The sequence below is a fragment of the Scyliorhinus canicula genome, chromosome 8, assembly GCF_902713615.1.
Source record: "Scyliorhinus canicula chromosome 8, sScyCan1.1, whole genome shotgun sequence".
Taxonomy (NCBI): domain Eukaryota; kingdom Metazoa; phylum Chordata; class Chondrichthyes; order Carcharhiniformes; family Scyliorhinidae; genus Scyliorhinus; species Scyliorhinus canicula.
The window spans coordinates 167,241,784-167,261,057 of record NC_052153.1 but is presented as its reverse complement, the minus strand read 5'-3'; the positions used below and the strand labels follow the sequence as shown (position 1 = coordinate 167,261,057).

The window sequence follows — 19,274 nt, the reverse complement described above, 5'->3', positions numbered from 1 at the left end:
TTTCAGCTCGTATATGAATAAACGCCAAGTTGGACTGTTTGGACCAAATGGCTTGTTTCCATGTTGCAATTTCTGTGTTGTTTCCATGTTGCAATTTCTATGTTGTTTCCATGTTGCAATTTCTATGTTGTTTCCATGTTGCAATTTCTATGCAAAATCCAAACGGAGAACTCTTTAGACCCATTGTAAATGGATTGGACAGAGTTAAATTGGCTTTTGGGAGCGGTTATTCACTGGGTTGCTTTTCAGTTCATAAGAAGTTGTAATATGGACAGCAGCTCAAAGGCTGGCATTTAGCCCAGCTTGGGCCTGGCTTTTGGAAAGCATCACTTCCCCAATTTCAATCATAGGTGTCCATGATTCTTGGAAAATATCCTGTTATAATCACCAGCCTTATCTACCAGCGGCAACTGGAAAAGGATAATCAAAATTCAGATTTATTTTTCCAAGAAACATAAACCATTTGCAAATTCTAGCACCTGAACATTGGCAGAAAGAATTCATGCACACCTTATCATACATCCTATTCAGCAGACGAGGAACTACAGGAAAAATAGTTGGCTGCAAAACTTTGATGTCATCCATTAGCAGTCTGATGTCTCCCTGAAAGAATCCGATCCGCGCACCATGACAAAGAACCACAATCTGCAAAGAAAATCTGAATATCAGTGAAAAAGCCGCAATTTTCAAAAAACAAAAAACAGTGGAGTCTGCATTGGTTAGAGAAAAGGTGCATTAACGTTACCAGGAAACGACGATGGGTTATCCCTGAAATGTTAATCGGTCTTTTCTCTTTACAGATACTGTTTTGAAGTTGTTGCACATTTCTCGCACTGTTCTTGCTGCCTATAAATTCTGATGGCCTCTGTTCCAGGAAGCCAGTCCGTGAAGTACAGAAGTACAGAAGCACGGTAGCATGGTGGTTAGCATAAATGCTTCACAGCTCCAGGGTCCCAGGTTCGATTCCCGGCTGGGTCACTGTCTGTGCGGAGTCTGCACGTCCTCCCTGTGTGTGCGTGGGTTTCCTCCGGGTGCTCCGGTTTCCTCCCACAGCCCAAAGATGTGCGGGTTAGGTGGATTGGCCATGCTAAATTGCCCGTAGTGTCCTAAAAAGTAAGGTTAAGGGGGGGGTTGTTGGGTTACGGGTATAGGGTGGATATGTGGGTTTGAGTAGGGTGATCATTGCTCGGCACAACATCGAGGGCCGAAGGGCCTGTTCTGTGCTGTACTGTTCTATTCTAATTGGAGCCAACATTTTTTGACACATTTTTATAAGTGGCCATTTACAGAGATACACTGAATGCACCTCAAAACCCACCAACCCCAGATTATAGGAGCATAAATGAATCCCCAGTTAATGCCCACCACCTACATACAAACAAACACCATCAATTTTCTAATCTTCAGTGTTTAATATCAGGAGCACTTCAACCTATACACAAAGCAGCACACAAAATGACAAACTTTCAGTTTAACAGCCAAGTGTTTCCTTTCGGTTTACCTGTACCTAATTAACAATTGCAGTTTTCTGTCAATCATTGGATTCCCAAAAAACGTGGAACTCAGTAATTCTGTACCGCCCAATACTTTCTATTTATTTGCACTGCAGCCCCTGCAGTCACAGGTGATCCCACCTGGGGGAAGCAACAACTAACAAACTGAGCAAGAGCAAAGCAAAGCCTTCTGCTGCCGATATTTGGGTTTCAGAGAAGCCGGAGCTGATAGAAAGGAGGAAGGCCAATGTCATGGCCTTCCCCTCTCTGATTGCATAGTGGCAAATTTTATTGGAGTGGCGGTCGGCATCACCACCCGGGGGGTAGAGGCTTGGTTGGGTGACCTGTGCCACTTCCTGCGGTTGAAGAAGATAAAGTATGAATTAAGGGGCTCTGCTGAGGGGTTTGAGAAAAGGTGGGGGATGTTTGTGACCGCGTTTGAGGAGCTGTTTGTCGCGGGGGGTGGAATGGCAGAGAGCGAGGTGGCCGGGGAAGGCACTGCTCACTGGTTAGTCCCGGCACAACATACATGGATCAGAAGGGGCCTGTCAAGAAAAATCAGAAAACATGGATTTCCCAGGTGAGGTCCTACACATTACTGCTCCTCCTGACATACATAAAATTTTAATTTAATTGAAATTAAAGAAAGAAAAATGTACTGGGCCCACTCCTGATCCTCGATGCAACTCTCAGCTTTAGCCTGGCAGCGAAGCCACCACTGCTTCTGTTCAGGCATAGATTAAAATATATCCAGTTGAGCTCTGAAGAGGTAATGAGAGACTGACCTTCCTTCCTAAAGAATGATCCCACTCCGTTTGAGGCCCCTTCCCCACCGCCTGCCCAGTGTTGCTCAGATAGTACATGGCTCCCCGGAGGAGGCGTGGGCCTTCTTGCGGACGGAGAAACTGGACTTGAACTAGGGGTTGGGGGTTGCGAGGTCGGCTGTAAGATATTAGTGCTGGATTCGGCTGTTGCTGTGTTCTCTTTTTCTTCGGTTTTTTTTCGTTTTGTTTTAGTACTTTTGCAATTTTGATATGGTTATTTACGGGGGGGTTGTTCTGCTATGTTTTTGTTTTTGTGCTTGGGGCATTGTTTGGGCTGTGTATCTTGCGGGGAGGGTCGGGGGGGTATGCTGTATTCTATGTCGGAGTGGGGGTATGGAGGGGGGCTGATATTTGGGAGCTGCGTCAGAAGGGTGTGGTGGGGCAGGGCGAAAGCGCAGGCTTTCCTCTGGTTTCCCGCACTGCGGGGCTGGGGGGCGGAGACGGTGACGGGGGAGGTGGGGCCTTAACTGGTTCTTCCCCGCGCTGGAGCGGTGCCAGGAGGAGGGATAGATTGGGGGATGATCCCACTTCGGGAGGGGTCGGGCTATTGGCGGGAGTTTCCGGGGTCAGCAGAAGTTAGCTGACCCACGGAAGTACAATGGAGGACGGTTCGCGGCTGGGAGGGTTCCTAGCCTGGGGGGGAAGGGAGGGGGGGAAAGGGGAATACCGGGTTGCTGCTGGTAGGGGCAAGAAGGAGCTGGTGGGGGCTGGGGGGACAGAGGTGAGGGGTTGTCGCTATGGGGACGGGGTCGAGCAGGGGATGCTGGCCTGGGGCGGGCAGTCGACGGGCTATGGCTAGCCGACGGGGGAGGGGGGCGGGACGCCCTCTGATTCGGTTGGTCACCTGGAATGTGAGAGGGTTGAATGGGCCGGTGAAGCGGTCAAGGGTACTGGCTCACCTGAAGGGGCTAAAGGCGGATGTGGCAATGCTTCAGGAGACCCACCTGAGGGTGGCGGACCAGGTCCGCCTGAGGAAGGGATGGGTGGGGCAGGTTTTCCACTCGGGGTTGGATGTGAGGAACCGGGGAGTGGCGATTCTGGTGGGGAAAAATGTGTTGTTTGAGGCATCGGAGGTGGTGGCGGATAAGGGGGGTAGGTATGTGATGGTTAGGGGCAGGCTACAAGGAGAGAAGGTAGTACTGGCTAGTGTGTATGCCCCAAATTGGGACGATGCGGGCTTTATGAGGCGAATGTTGGGACGGATCCCGGATCTGGAGGCGGGAGGTCTGATCATAGGGGGGGACTTTAATACGGTGTTGGATCCTTCACTGGATCGGTCCAGCTCTAGGACGGGTAGGAGGCCGGCAGCGGCCAAGGTACTGAGAGGGTTTATGGAGCAGATGGGTGGAGTGGATCCATGGAGGTTTGTGAGGCCGAGGGCACGTGAGTACTCTTTCTTCTCCCACGTACATAGGGTCTACTCTCGGATAGATTTCTTCGTGGTGAGTAGGGGACTGATTCCGAGAGTGGAGGAGGCCGAGTATTCGGCCATTGCAATCTCCGACCACGCTCCGCATTGGATAAAGTTGGAGATGGGGGAGGTGCGAGACCAACGTCCATTGTGGCGGTTGGATGTGGGGTTGTTGGCGGAGGAGGAGGTGTGTAGGAGGGTCCGGGCAAGTATTGAGGGGTACCTTGAGGTGAATGATACGGGGGAGGTTCAGGTGGGGATGGTCTGGGAAGCCCTGAAGGCAGTAATTCGTGGGGAGCTGATATCCATCCGGGCACACAGGGAGAGGAGCGAGAGGAGTGAGAGGGATAGACTGGTGGGAAAGATGCTGGAGGTGGACAGGAGGTATGCAGAGGCACCAGAGGAGGGACTGTTGGGGGAGAGGCGCAGCCTGCAGGCTAAATTTGATTTGCTGACCACTAGAAAGGCTGAGGCACAGTGGAGGAAGGCACAAGGGGCAGTGTACGAACATGGTGAAAAGGCGAGTAGGATGCTGGCTCATCAGCTCCATAAGCGGGATGCGGCTAAGGAGATTGCTGGAGTGAGAGACAAGAGTGGGAATGTGGTGCGGAAGGGGGTAGAGGTGAATGAGGTCTTCAAGGACTTTTACGGGGAACTGTACCGGTCGAAGCCAACGGGGGAGAGGAAGGGAATGGAGAGGTTCCTTGACAGGCTTTCTTTCCCGAACGTGCAGGAGGAGAAGGTGGAGGGGTTGGGTGCGCCGATTGAGCTGGAGGAGCTAGTTAAGGGGATCGGGCAGATGCAGTCAGGGAAGGCACCGGGGCCGGATGGGTTCCCGGTGGAATTTTATAAAAAGTTCGTGGACCTAGTGGGCCCCTTGCTGGTGCGGACACTCAACGAAGCGTGGGAAGGGGGGACTTTGCCCCCGACGATGTCACGGGCGCTGATCTCGTTAATTTTAAAGAAGGACAAGGACCCCCAGCAGTGTGGTTCATACAGGCCCATATCTCTCCTCAACGTGGATGCTAAGGTGCTGGCAAAAATCCTGGCCACCAGGATAGAGGACTGTGTGCCAGGGGTTGTGCATGAGGACCAGACAGGTTTTGTGAAGGGAAGGCAGCTGAACACGAATGTGCGGAGATTGCTGAATGTCATTATGATGCCGGCGATTGAGGGGGAGGCAGAGATAGTGGTGGCGCTGGATGCGGAGAAGGCCTTCGATAGAGTGGAGTGGGGCTACCTATGGGAGGTGTTGGGGAGGTTTGGATTTGGTGAAGGGTTCATTAGATGGGTACGGCTGCTATATGAGGCCCCGATGGCGTGCGTGGCCACGAATAGGAGGAGGTCGGAGTACTTCCGGCTTTACCGAGGGACCAGGCAGGGTTGCCCCTTGTCCCCCTTGTTGTTTGCACTGGCAATCGAGCCGCTGGCGATGGCATTGAGAGATTCAGAGAGGTGGAGAGGCTTGGTGCGAGGTGGAGAGGAACATAGGGTGTCGTTGTATGCCGACGACCTGTTACTGTATGTGGCGGACCCGGTGGGAGGGATGCCGGGAGTGATGGAGTTACTAGCCGAGTTTGGGACCTTCTCAGGTTATAAATTAAACTTAGGCAAGAGCGAGGTGTTTGTGGTGCACCCTGGAGACCAGGAGGAAGGAATTGGTAGGCTCCCGCTTAGGAGGGCAGGGGAGAGCTTTAGGTACCTGGGGGTGCAAGTGGCCAGGGACTGGGGGACTCTCCACAAGCATAACTTTACCAGACTGGTAGATCAGATGGAGGAGGAGTTCAGGAGGTGGGACATGCTGCCATTGTCGTTGGCAGGGAGGGTGCAGTCCGTCAAAATGACAGTGCTTCCGAGGTTCTTGTTCCTTTTTCAGTGCCTGCCCATATTTATCCCCAGGGCCTTCTTTAGGAGAGTGACCGGCAGTATTCTGAGCTTTGTGTGGGCACATGGGACTCCGAGAGTGAGGAGGGTGTTCCTGGAGCGAGGAAGGGATAGAGGCGGGCTGGCACTGCCCAACCTTCTGGGGTACTATTGGGCAGCCAATGTGTCAATGGTGCGTAAATGGGTGATGGAGGGGGGAGGGGCGGCGTGGAAAAGAATGGAGATGGCGTCATGTAGAGGTACGAGCCTGGGTGCCATGGTAACGGCACCGTTGCCGCTCTCCCCCAAGAGGGTTACCACGAGCCCGGTGGTGGCGGCGACCCTAAGAATCTGGGGACAGTGGAGACGGCATCGGGGGGAAACAGGGGGCTCAATGGAGGCTCCACTGGGTGGCAACCATCGGTTCATCCCGGGGAACACGGATGGGGGATTCAGGGGATGGCAAAGGGCGGGCATCAGCAAATTGAGGGACCTGTTTATTGGCGGGAGGTTTGCGGGCCTGGGGGAACTGGAAGATAAAGGCGTTTGCTAGGCGACAGGTAGAGGGATTCCCTTTGCTGCCCTCGCAGGGGACGATGGACAGAGTGCTTTCGGGGGTGTGGGTAGGAGAGGGGAAGGTGTCTGACATCTATAAGGTAATGCAGGAGGTGGAGGAGTCGTCAGTGGAGGAGCTGAAGGCTAAATGGGAGGAGGAACTCGGGGAGCAGATAGAGGACGGGACTTGGGAGGAGGCCTTGGAGAGAGTCAACTCTTCCTCCTCATGTGCGAGGCTTAGTCTCATCCAATTTAAGGTGCTGCACCGGGCCCACATGTCCGGGACTAGGATGAGTAGGTTCTTCGGGGGTGAGGACAGGTGCACCAGATGTTCGGGGAGTCCTGCGAACCACGCCCATATGTTCTGGGCATGCCCAGCACTGGAAGAATTCTGGAAGGGGGTGGCGGGGACGGTGTCGAGGGTGGTTGGATCCAGGGTCAAACCAGGGTGGGGACTCGCGATTTTTGGGGTTGGGGTGGAGCCGGGAGTGCAGGAGGCGAAAGAGGCCGGGGTCCTGGCCTTTGCGTCCCTAGTAGCCCGTTGAAGGATTCTGTTACAATGGAAGGATGCAAGGCCCCCAAGCGTGGAGACCTGGATCAGTGACATGGCGGGATTTATAAAATTGGAAAAGGTCAAATTTGCCCTGAGAGGATCAATACAAGGGTTCTATAAACGATGGCAACCTTTTCTGGACTTCGTGGCTCAGAGATAGGTAACTGGGTCAATAGCAGCAGCAACCCGGGGGGGGGGGGGGGGGGGGGGCATTTTATTCTGTAACTTTATAGTGTGTTAAGTTGCGTTGTTGTTAAAATGCTGGGTTGTTCATGGGGATGGGGCGAATGTATATGATTGTTAATATTATTGTTATTTTCGGTATTTTACTAAGGTGCGTTATTGTTGTATAAAATCAAAATTTCTCAATAAAAATTATTTAAAAAAAAAAGATAGTACATGGCGAGGGGTTAGAATTGACCCTTCCCATATTAGTTTCAAGTCAAAGGGCAGTATTTAGTCTAGGTACCAGGGGTCTCACTGTCGTCTAGGGAGTCCGTGAGAGACCTGCGTTGGCTCCTTTGGGGAGGCCCCACTGCAATTAAGTGCCAATCAGAGAGCCCCCTCCCCACCATTTTTCAAATCCAGGCGATACTGAATGCCTTTGAATGAGGAACCCCCCTTCAGTATGGCGACTGCCCCCCACCACCCCAGTTGAATACCAGTGGCAGTAAATTCCACCAGACTGCCCCCCCCCCCCCCCCCCCATCGATTCTTCCTAGAAAAACTGTAGTATTCCAGGAAAGGAACTATTAATGATACCAAGAATTCTGTTTCCCCAAAATGTCCCTTACTTCAATGTCTGTAGCACTCTGATCTGTTCACATTTTTGGATAAAGGGATTCCTTTCTCCAGACGCCACTCAGCATTATGTAGAGTATACAGTACAGACACAGGCAACATCGCCCAGCCAGTCCATGCTGGTGTTGATGCTCTACTTGAGCCTCATCCTATCTTTTCTCATCTAAATCTACCATCGTAACCCTTCTCCCTCATATGTTTGTCTAATTAACCCTCAAGTGCATCTATACAATTCACTCCAACCCCTCACTGTGGTAGCGAGTTCCCCATTCTCTCCACTATTTGGGTACAAATGAACATATGAATTAGGAACAGGAATAAGCCTCCTGGCCCCTAGAGCCTGCTCTGTCATTCAATAAAATATAATTCTAAACTCCTGCCTAACCTTGATAAGCTTTCGCCCTCTCATTTATCAAGAATCTATCCACCACTGCCCTAAAAATATTCAAAGGCGTTACTTCCACCACCTTTTGAGGAAGGGAGGTCCAAAGAGTCGCTACCCTCAGAGTAAAGGATTTCTCCTCATCTGTCTTAAATGGGTGACCCCTTATTTTTAAACAATGACCCCTAGTTCTAGATAAAGAACTTTCTTTTGATTTCCCTTTTGGAGTTCTTGGTGACTATCTTATCTTGATGCCCACTTACCCACATCCTCCTGTACACTCTCAGAAAACCATTCAGAATTCTGAAGACCTCTATTCAGTTCGAAGTTCAACAATCCTAGCCCCCTGGGGTGGGAGAATAGGGGGCGGGAGTGGCCTCCGACGCCGGAGTGAAACACTCCGGTTTACACTCCGGCGTCGGCACTTAGTCTCCCGTTGGGAGAATCCCGCCCCAGAGGTATTAAATTATATGCATCATCAATAACGTTACTGTATAGACTTGAAATGTGTCATTTACTGGCCTGTGACTACTAAATCAAAATGCCGCAAAGTTGAAGTTTGGTTATTTTCTGCGGCTACGGAATGAAAATCCAAAATCTTACCTAGTATTAATAACAGTTAGATTGAATTGTGCACCGCACTTCTTCATCATTCTAAATATAGAAATACAGCTTAAATCCTGAAGTTCTGTTATCTTACCTGCACCAAGCGTTCAAACATGTGTGCAAGTGGTAAAAAGGAAATGTGTATGTCAGAGGGTGATGCCACCCATTGTCCCTGTAAAAACACAACACACAACTCAGGTTTGGGTTTATCGAAGAGACCTACCTCCACCAATCTTTCAAACATATGACCCAGAGGCAAGAAAGAGATTAGAATATCATCTGGAGTTGGTACGTTCACGTTCTGCATGATTATGGAGGCAGGCAGACAATGAAGTGAAAGGAAAGAAGATAAGACAGATGCTTGAATTGAAAGTAAAAGTTCAAAGTGTAGAAAAAGAAATATTTTGAAATCTTAACATCTGAAGTCCTCCATAGTTATTAATCGCATTGTTATCTCATTTGTGTTCAATCGACCAATTACCTCATAATATTACAGCCAAAAATTCTAACCTTCTATACTGTCTAAACAACAGCTTATTGTTTATGTCGAACAACATTTTACATACATAGAGAATCATAGAATTCTGCAGCATAGGGAGAGAGTATTTAGTCCAATTCAGCTGTTTCAAGTTCTTTGCTTCATCCCATTTCCCATAAATGTCAAATATTTAATCACTTTGCTTTTAGAAGTTATTATAGATTCTGCTTGTGGCTTGACATGCCTTGTGCAATTGACACTGTTAAAAGAATCTAATATAGTCTAACTTTCCAATCATTCTTTTAGTGGTGATCTGATAATTATATCCCACTGGTCACCAATTTGTTGACCTGCGAAAATAGATCTTTTTAAATCAAAAGCTCTCCAAGTCTGAATAGCTCCCATCAGAATTGTGAAGTGTAGTTGGCAGCAATTTCATTGCAGTTCCTGCAGTACTAATGCTGAAGAAGTTCTACAATCAATGGTACTTGCTTTGAAAGAGAGAGATCCATAAAACCAACAACTCATTAAATATCTAATGTTGCAGGAGGCAGAGAAGGATCACATGAAGATTGTAGTATGGACACAATTGCAACGTTGCCTAGCAAAAAGTCCTGGCCATTGTGTTGAGGTTGGTCAGAAAGCAGAACAGATGCTTAAAGGCCAGCTAATCACCTGCAGTCTGGGGATTTGCAGCATTATGTCACTTAACTGATAATATAGCCTGTCCCCTTTAAGACTGTGTCCTGTGGCCAACCAGGTAAATGGAGCTACTCATAAAATGTGCTGGGGTCAAGTGAAAGACATAGGACAGTCCTCAATAATTCTGGGATGGAATACCTGGCCTTCTCCCATTAAGAAAAGGGTACATTCACATTAAACTTCTGGGCATTTTTACCATGGATTATCTTTGTACTATAAAGACCTAAATCCACAGAGAAGCAGCATCAGATACTCTAGAACAGTGCTTCTCAAAGTGTGGTACGCGTACCGGCGCCGGTACGCGAGCCATCGTCTGCCGGTACTTGGGAGTGTTTCCAGAAAAGAAAGAGACAGTAATCCTGGATTGGCTTGTTTCGCTCACCAGTCCCTGGCACATTGAAAAAAAAAACTGCCGGTACGCCACATCAGATAGTTTGAGATGCACTGCTCTAGAAGATACTTTGGAGCAATTAGGGTTCTCCTCGTGCGTACACCAACATTCGGTCTTCAAATACCATAAGAATATATAGATAATCAGATATTTCATGTCATGGCTGGAAGTGGGGCATGGCCGTTGATAAAATGGCTGCTGCAACCACCTATACAGCACAGGTAATTGCTCTTAATGCAGTGGGCATTGCTCTTAATGCAGTGAAACAACTTCTAAAATCATTTTCACCTAAAAGATTTTGGCATTGGTTACTGCTCATGCTCACTTAGAAACTATCACACCCAGAGAATCAATTTACTTGACTGCTGCACAGCATAAATACAAAAGTACATATGCCATTTGGAAAGAGAGGGCATGATGATAGCACCTGCCGTTTACCTCGGTGACTTTCACAAAAGCAGAGAAATTAGACACGATGTTTCTATGCGTCAACATTGCCCCTTTGGGATTTCCTGAAAGAGTAAAGGTAAGCAATTAACCCATTGTCAATCAGCGTCAGTCCACTATCAGAATCAAATCTGAACAAAATGTTAATATATGTATACAATTTGCATATGACTTGAAGAGAAAACTGATGTCACATAAATAAACTATGGCAGTCAGAGGATTGTCTGCATTTTTCAGCGTGGAACTAATCTGGGTGATGTACGAAAAATAACTGGATGCATATAACTGATTCATACTGTTTAACAACGAATACAGTTACGTGATTTTAGTTGCCAGTGCAAAAGGCATTTCGACATCGGAATCCAGGAATATGCACTGGAAAAGAGGCAAAAAGGACTTCTAATTCTCAATGGTACTTGCCTGTGGTCCCACTTGTGAAACAAATAACAGCTAAGTCACTAGGCTGGGGCAGCTGTAAAGACAGAAAATAACAGGTTATACGTAACAACATCCTGAAGCAAACCTTCAAATTTCACATGTGACTTTTTAAAAATTCTTCCATAGGATGCGGGAGTCACGGACAAGGCCAGTAATTGTTGCCCATCTCTATTTGCCCTCGAGAAGGTGGTGGTGAGCCGCTTTGTTGAACCTCTGCAGTACACCTGGTGCCAGTACAACCACAGAAAAAGAAAGGCCAATACACAAATTTGGAAGAATCTGAAAATCAAGATACTTGAGCCACTAAGTGTCAGCTTGTCATAGCAGCCATATTCTTGTTGCTGAATTAGAAAACTTTGGCAGGAACATAAATAATGTAGGCTGACACTTATCAACTACATACAACTAATACCAATGAGTTGGATAAAGGGACCGAATGTATAGTTGCTAAATTTGCTGATGATATAACGATAGGTAGGCAAGTAAGTTATGAAGAGGACATAAGGAATCTGCAAAAGGACAGAGACAGATTAAGTGAATGGGCAAAAAATTTGGAGGATAATGTGGGAAATGTGCAATTATCTCCTTTGGCAGGAAGAATAGAAAAGCAGCATATTATTAAAATGGAGAAAGATAACAGAACTCTGAGGAACAGAGGAATTTGGGTATCCTGGGGAACAGAGGGATTTGGGTATCCTGGGGAACAGAGGGATTTGGGTATCCTGGGGAACGGAGGGATTTGGGTACCCTGAGGAACAGAGGGATTTGGGTACCCTGAGGAACAGAGGGATTTGGGTATCCTGAGGAACAGAGGGATTTGGGTATCCTGGGGAACAGAGGGATTTGGGTATCCTGGGGAACAGAGGGATTTGGGTATCCTGAGGAACAGAGGGATTTGGGTATCCTGAGGAACAGAGGGATTTGGGTATCCTGAGGAACAGAGGGATTTGGGTATCCTGAGGAACAATGGGATTTGGGTATCCTGAGGAACAGAGGGATTTGGGTATCCTGGGGAACAGAGGGATTTGGGTATCCTGAGGAACAGAGAGATTTGGGTATCCTGAAGAACAGAGGGATTTGGGTACCCTGAGGAACAGAGGGATTTGGGTACCCTGAGGAACAGAGGGATTTGGGTACCCTGAGGAACAGAGGGATTTGGGTATCCTGAGGAACAGAGGGATTTGGGTATCCTGAGGAACAGAGGGATTTGGGTACCCTGAGGAACAGAGGGATTTGGGTATCCTGAGGAACAGAGGGATTTGGGTATCCTGAGGAACAGAGGGATTTGGGTATCCTGAGGAACGGAGGGATTTGGGTATCCTGAGGAACAGAGGGATTTGGGTATCCTGGTACATGAATCACAAAACGTTAATATGCAGATAAAAGAGGAAGGCAAATGGAATGGAATATAAATATAATTTGTGGGGCATTGATGAGACCACATCAGGAGGATTGTTTTACAGTTTTAGTCTCCTTATTTTAGAAAGGTTATAGAGTCATAGTGCAGGAGAGACCGTTCGGCCCATCGATACTGCACCGACAAATCTATACTAATCCCACTTTACAGCCCGTGCCTGGAATGTTATGACATTTCAAGTGCTCATCCACATTCTTTTTAAAGGTTGTGAGGTCTCCTGCCTCTGTTACCCTTCCAAGCAGTGCATTCCAGATTCCCACCACCCTCTGGCAGAAAATGCTTTTCCTCAAATCTCCTCTAAACACCTCACCTTAAAATTATGCCCGCTCATTATTAACCCACCAACAACGAGGACATGAAAACCAAATGGATCTGAAATCCAAAATGCAAGTAGCGCCGAGTGTTTTGGATAAGGATACTCGACCTGTACATGTCCTTTTACTACCTCCTTAGTAACTGGATTCTAGTATTTTCTCAATGATAATGTTAGACTAACTGGCCAATAATTTTCTGCTTTCTGTTTCCTTCCTTTCTTGAATAAGGGGGGGTTTTCAGCCCACTTTAGCCATCAGTGGGAACTGCAGCACGGGTGTAAAACCCCACGAGAATCGGAAAACGTTTTCAGATTTACCATGCCCAGAAATGGTGGGATATATCTGAATATACTTACCGCCACTTCGTCATATGACCCCCCCCCCCCCCCCCCCCCCCGCCTTAATGAATATTCATACCTTGACGGTGGTTTACAACAAGTTTGGAAAAATGGGAATTAGTCGAGGGGATCCCCCGGGGCGCATACCTAAGTATAGCCCCCTGGGGAAGAGGGACATGACCCCTGGCACAGGTTGGCATTTTCCAGGGGCAGACCCTCTGGGGAATCCTATTGGGGACAGGGTTGTATGTCTGTGGGGGGCGCGCGAGTAGACCCTTGTGGTAGGAGTGGGGATGCATGACAGCCCCGATGCTGATGGGGGGGGGGTGGAGTGCTGGAAATCCTAACACTTATTGGGGATTGGGGTGGGCTCCCCATGTCCGTGGGGGGTGTGGTTTCTGCTGTGCTGATCGGGGCACCCATATCCCTCTGGGACTGGCCTATCAGGCCCCACGTTGCCCTGCCCCAGTAACAGCATGAAATATGCCCACTAAATCTTTATTTTACCCCCAGGGAGACTCAAAATCTGGACTAAAAGTATGGGTGGGCAGCTGGAGAGCTACACGCCGGATTTCAGTCAGAGCCTGATACTCTTGAGAAATTTGGAAAGGTTACACCCAAGTTGTCACATTTGCAGCTATCCAATCAAGGGGAACTTTTAAAGACTCTAGAGAACGATGTCACTTGCACAGTGATATAAATGAGTCAGAAGCAGTTCAGAGAAGGTTCACTTTACTGATATCTGGCATGAGTGGGTTATCTTGTGAGTAAAGGCTACACAGGTTGGGCCGGTATCTATTGGAGTTCAGAAGAATGAGTGGTGACCTCAGTGAAACATGTAAAGAATTTGAATAGTCTTTGTAGGGTGGGTGCTGAAATGATGTTTCTTCTTGTGGGAGACGAGAACTAAGAACAAAGAACTATACAGCACAGGAACAGGCCCTTTGGCCCTCCAGTCCTGCGCCGACCACGGTACCTGCCTAAACTAATACCACCTGCACTTACGAAGTCCATATCCTTCCATTCCCACACTATTCATATATTTATCTAGATGCCTTTTTAAATGCTGCTATCACACCTGCTCCCACCACTTCCCCAGGCAGCCCGTTCCATATATTTACCACCCTCTGTGTAAAAAAACTTGCCTCGCACATCTGTTCTAAACTTTTCCCCACGCACTTTAAAACTTTGTCCCCTAGTCCTTGACTCTCCTACCCTAGGAAAGAGCATCTGACTATCTACTCTGTCCAAGGCACTCATAATCTTGTAGAATTCTCAACCTCTGTCGTTCCAGTGAGAACAGAAGAGTTTATCTAACCTCTCTTCATAGCAAATGCCCCCAATACCAGGCACCATCCTCGTAAACCGATTGTACCCTCTCCAAAGCATCCACATCCTTCTCATACTGTTGTGACCAGAATTGAACACAATATTCCAAATGAGGCCTACCTAAGGTCCTGTACAGCTGCAATGTGACTTGACAATTTTTATATTCAACGCCCCGACCGAAGAAGGCCAGCATGCCTTATGCCTTTGAGGGGGCACAGTTTATAAATAAGGGGTCTCTGGGAGACAGGCTGTCTGCCACCTTGGAACAAATGGTGGGCTGAGCAGAAGGCCTGCTTCTGTGCTCCGGCACTGTGTCCAAAATTTATTTTTAAAAGCAATCGAACAAAGAAAAAGGGCATCCAGCCCTCAACCCTCACAGACACCCCATACCCTATGTGCAGTGCACATGATTTCATTCCCCACAAAAATGGACAGTGTTATGTTCAGGAAGGGACTTCTGAATTTCAGCCTCTTGCACCATTTTTACAATTAAACAGAGGCAAAAATCAGGCCCGCGTCTAACCGGTGTCAGCACAAAGGCTGCTGCCATTGTCTCCAAGTGTAAACACCTTGGGCTCGATTCAATTAAATGGGAACAAAGTCCCATAGCGAGCGTGTTGTGCCGAGAAACACATGGCTATACAATGCAACCCACGCTGGAGAAGGGCCTCAGCAGGGAGCGTGCGGCCGAGGCCCCTTATACAGCGCTGGAACTCCTCAGTGTAGCGAGAGATCGGGATGCCATTCAGGAGCTGGTTTAGCACAGTGGGCTAAACAGCTGGCTTGTAGTGCAGGACAAGGCCAGCAGCGGGGGTTCAATTCCCGTACCGGCCTCCCCGAACAAGCGCCGGAATGTGGCGACTAGGGACTTTTTACAGTAACTTCATTGCAGCCTACATGTAACACTAAGCGATTATTGTTATTAAACGGTGTCTCAATCTCCGAGGCCCCAAAGCGATCCCTGACACCCTCCCCACCACCCAAACGCACTATGGGAGGGTCACTGGCCACCCGCTCCCCCTTAACACCCATGCAGGGCACCCCCTGCTCGATCGCGTGCACAAAATGCCAGCATGGTACCCTGGCAGTACCCATGCCAGTTGGCAATGCCATCTAGGCACCTTGGCAGAGCCAGTGCGCCACCATGCCCAAAGGGCATGCAGCTGGGAGCCTCTGATTTCCTGGGAGACCCCCATGAATGCAGGTCCGTTAGGGGCAGGTCTCCTTTTATGGCGACCAGTGCTGAACGGCGTTGCCCAAGGTCTCGGAGGCGAAGGGGATAAATGCCAAAGCCTCAGGTACCCCAGGAATCTGCACATTAGAGCGAGGCTAACTGTCTCGCTCCAATATTTAGATTTGCCAAAAAGTGATCCACCCACAATGGCCGGGATTTACATCGCAACATCTCGTGATCACAGTGAATCCCGTGAGGTATTGCGAGCCAGGTAGATCCTGGGAGCAGGGTCACCTGGCTGTTATCAGCCTCGCTGCACCGCGGTGAGCTGCTTTTCGGGTGCAGCGTGGTCATTGGATCGCACCCCTTGTACCTTCTTCCCAGTAAAACAACCTGGGTCCCCCTTTAATCTCTAACAAACAAACCATTGGGTTTGCGGTCAGATGTGTTTTAACATAGGTCACATGACTCCCTTCATTTTATCCTAATTTAGAAGACCACAGTCCCAAAATAAAATAGCCTTCTAAACCTCATAATTGGGACACCATCACCTTGTCAAGAACAATTGGAGACGGGCAAAAAATATTGGCTTTGCCAATGACACTAATTTCCCGTAAATAAATAAAAGGAAACACGTTTAAAATCACGGCCCCGTAAATGCAGGTTTGAGTATTTAGTAACCTAGATAAATAACTTTAAAAATCACAGAATGCTTTTTGCTGTTTGCAGCTCTCAAGTTCATCATAAACACTGGGTAAACAAAGTTTACTTACGCGTGGGTCCCTTTTCATCTCCCTTCCTGCAGTCTAGGAGAAACATAGAAATTAACAAATTTAAAATTTACATATCTATTTCGGTTCTGGTATACAAACCAAGTACATTCAATAGATCAGATTTGTATTATATCTTTTTTGTTATATAAACAGCCTCAACCCTGATCCAAGAGTTGCATTAATTTTATCCTATCGATAATCTGCCGTTTGTACATTTAACTGAACTCAGAACTTTTAAAAATACTCATTCCACAATGACTTTTGCAAAGAAGAAAAACAAAGATTTTTTTTAATGTCAGAAGTGACAACCGCCTCCCCTTACTGAGTAATCAGAGAAGTAACATTAGCAGGAATTCTGAGGAATATTCTACATGCTTATCATCCAAAAACACAGCATCAATTTCTCTCTGGACATCTTGCATTAGATGAGCAGTAATTTCCTCCGACTAAATAGTGGGAAGGCTGAAGCCGGGCTTTCACTCCCACTGCATTGTGTCCTAGCCAGTGACTCCATCCCTCTCCCTGGTAATTGACTGTGGCTGAACCAAACCATTATCAACCTTGGTGTCATACTTGAGCTGAGGATAAGATTCCGACTACATATCTATACCATGACGGTGGCTGTCTAATTCCTTCTTGCCCGCGTCGCTCAACCCCACCCTCCTAGCCCAACTGCTGTTAAAACCCTAAATCACACTTTTGTTACCTCTAGACTTGATGCACTACCTGCTGATCTCCCACGTTCTACCCTCTGTCCTCCAAAATTCTGCGTTGCGTGTTTTAACTCACACCAAGGCCCATTCATCCATCACCTCTGATCTCACTGAGTTACACTGATTCCCAGTTGAGCAATGCCTCGGTTTTAAAATTCTCATTGTTGTTTTCAAATACATTCATTAAGTCACTTTTCCCAACCTGTATAATCATCTCCAGCCCTACATTGCTCAGTTATCAGCTGTCCACTAATTCTGACCTTTTTAAGGATCCCTCAGTTTTAATTATCGTCTGTACTTTCAGCTGTCGAGCCCTCAAGTTATAGGATCCTCCCTCTGAAGCTTTTTTCCTTTAAGACGCTCCTTAAAACCTCCTCGCCCATGCTTTTGGTCATCCACCCTAATGTTTCTATTTGTGCCTTATAAATAATAGTAAGAGGAGGGATGGGAACAATGAGGAGGAAAAAAATGGAGACTACACATGGAGGGAAAATGTGCAGGGCCACGGGGGAAAGGGCAGCCGAGTGGGTCTAGCTAATCGCTCTTGCAAAGAGCTGGCACAGGCTCAATGGGTCAAATGGACTCCCTCTGTGCTGAACCATTCTTGATTGCATAATGCCCTTGTGAACCACCTTGGGTGTTGTCTCATTTTAAAGGTGCTATATACATATGAATTGTTATTGTAAACCACCATTTGCAATGCTGAGATCTCATAACTGCAAGTGGTTATATGAAAGCAAAAGCGTGGGATGGGTTGTACGCAGGGTCTCAAAGAGAGATGGTTTTATGCTTACTCTCCACATTGCAGTGAACTAGAATGATGGATGCCTTATGCCAAAAATACATAATCCAACAAACATGAACACTGGTTTGTCCTTAGCACCTCACCTCTATTATGTTCAAAGAAACAATTTCGACTCCGTAAGCCTTTCCTCGATTCTTCAGTTCAGCACCAAAAGGGTCCATGATAATGATGGTCTTAATGTCTGGCGTTTGCCCTTTTTCCACACCCAGTAATACAGCTTCTGCTTTGACCGCTGTGTCACAGAATACAACCGCAATATCCGCTAAGAACAAGGAGGCATCTGGTTAATTCCTAATTTAACCACGAGGTTAGATAAAATTGCAAAAAACATCTTGGATTTTTCTTTTTAATATTCGAGATGCTTCATTCAAAGCTAATGGTCATCCAATGCTGCTCGTGCCACCTAGGTTTAAAAATTATTTCTGTGTGGTGGCATGGTGGCACAGTGGTTAGCACTGCTGCCTCACAGCACCAGGGTTAGCTAAATTGCCCCTTAGAGTCCAACGGTTAGTTGGGGTTACGAGGATAGGGTGGAGGATTGGGCCTAGGTGGGGTACTCTTTCAGAGGGTCAGTGCAGACTCGATGGGCCAAATGGCCTCCTTCTGCACTGTAGGGTTTCAATGATTATGCTCCAGTGTCATTTGTATTGAATGATTCTTTGTGAAATTAAGGAATGCTTCTGATCTGTTCTGTTCCAACCCTGATGTGTACTGCTTGGGTACGATGAAGGAGTTGTTGAAGTTGAGGGAAGTCTTTATTATTATTAAGTATTTTTATTAGCATTACTGATCCATGCACATTTTTATAGATATGGAGAGGATCTCATACGAGGTCCTTACATGTTGCGGACAACTGAAAGTTGCCACCCAGGTTGATAGGGTTGTGAAGAAGGACTATGGTGTGTTGGCCTTTATTGGTAGAGGGATTGAGTTCCGGAGCCATGAGGTCATGTTGCAGCTGTACAAAACTCTGGTACGGCCGCATTTGGAGTATTGCATACAGTTCTGGTCGCCTCATTATAGGAAGGACGTGGAAGCTTTGGAACGGGTGCAGAGGAGATTTACCAGGATGTTGCCTGGTATGGAGGGAAAATCTTATGAGGAAAGGCTGATGGACTTGAGGTTGTTCTCGTTAGAGAGAAGGTTAAGAGGTGACTTAATAGAGGCATACAAAATGATCAGAGGGTTAGATAGGGTGGACAGTGAGAGCCTTCTCCCGGATGGATGGAGGTGGCTAGCACGAGGGGACATAGCCTTAAATTGAGGGGTAATAGATATAGGACAGACGTCAGAGGTAGGATTTTTACGCAAAGAGTGGTGAGGCCGTGGAATGCCCTACCTGCAACAGTAGTTAACTCGCCAACATTGAGGATATTTAAAAGTTTATTGGATAAGCATATGGATGATAATGGCATAGTGTAGGTTAGATGGCCTTTAGTTTTTGACTTCCCATGTCGGTGCAACATC

At 47.5% G+C, this 19,274-nt stretch overlaps 1 protein-coding gene across 6 annotated transcripts in view; it reads right to left on the bottom strand.

The window, feature by feature from the left end:
- Positions 1 to 19,274, bottom strand: part of acsl1a (acyl-CoA synthetase long chain family member 1a) — a 295,407-nt gene that overhangs the window by 44,690 nt on the left and 231,443 nt on the right. For 5 of the 6 annotated variants that reach the window (XM_038805664.1, XM_038805667.1, XM_038805665.1 and 2 more), the window contains exons 7-12: positions 17,891 to 18,069; positions 16,290 to 16,322; positions 10,927 to 10,978; positions 10,498 to 10,571; positions 8,583 to 8,660; positions 511 to 645 (exon numbers count right to left, since the gene is read on the bottom strand). In XM_038805664.1, the coding sequence (XP_038661592.1) occupies positions 511 to 645; positions 8,583 to 8,660; positions 10,498 to 10,571; positions 10,927 to 10,978; positions 16,290 to 16,322; positions 17,891 to 18,069 (551 nt within the window). Of the gene's footprint in view, positions 1 to 510; positions 646 to 8,582; positions 8,661 to 8,711; positions 8,790 to 10,497; positions 10,572 to 10,926; positions 10,979 to 16,289; positions 16,323 to 17,890; positions 18,070 to 19,274 lie in introns of all 6 variants that reach the window. The other variant, XM_038805668.1, reaches the window with a different exon arrangement.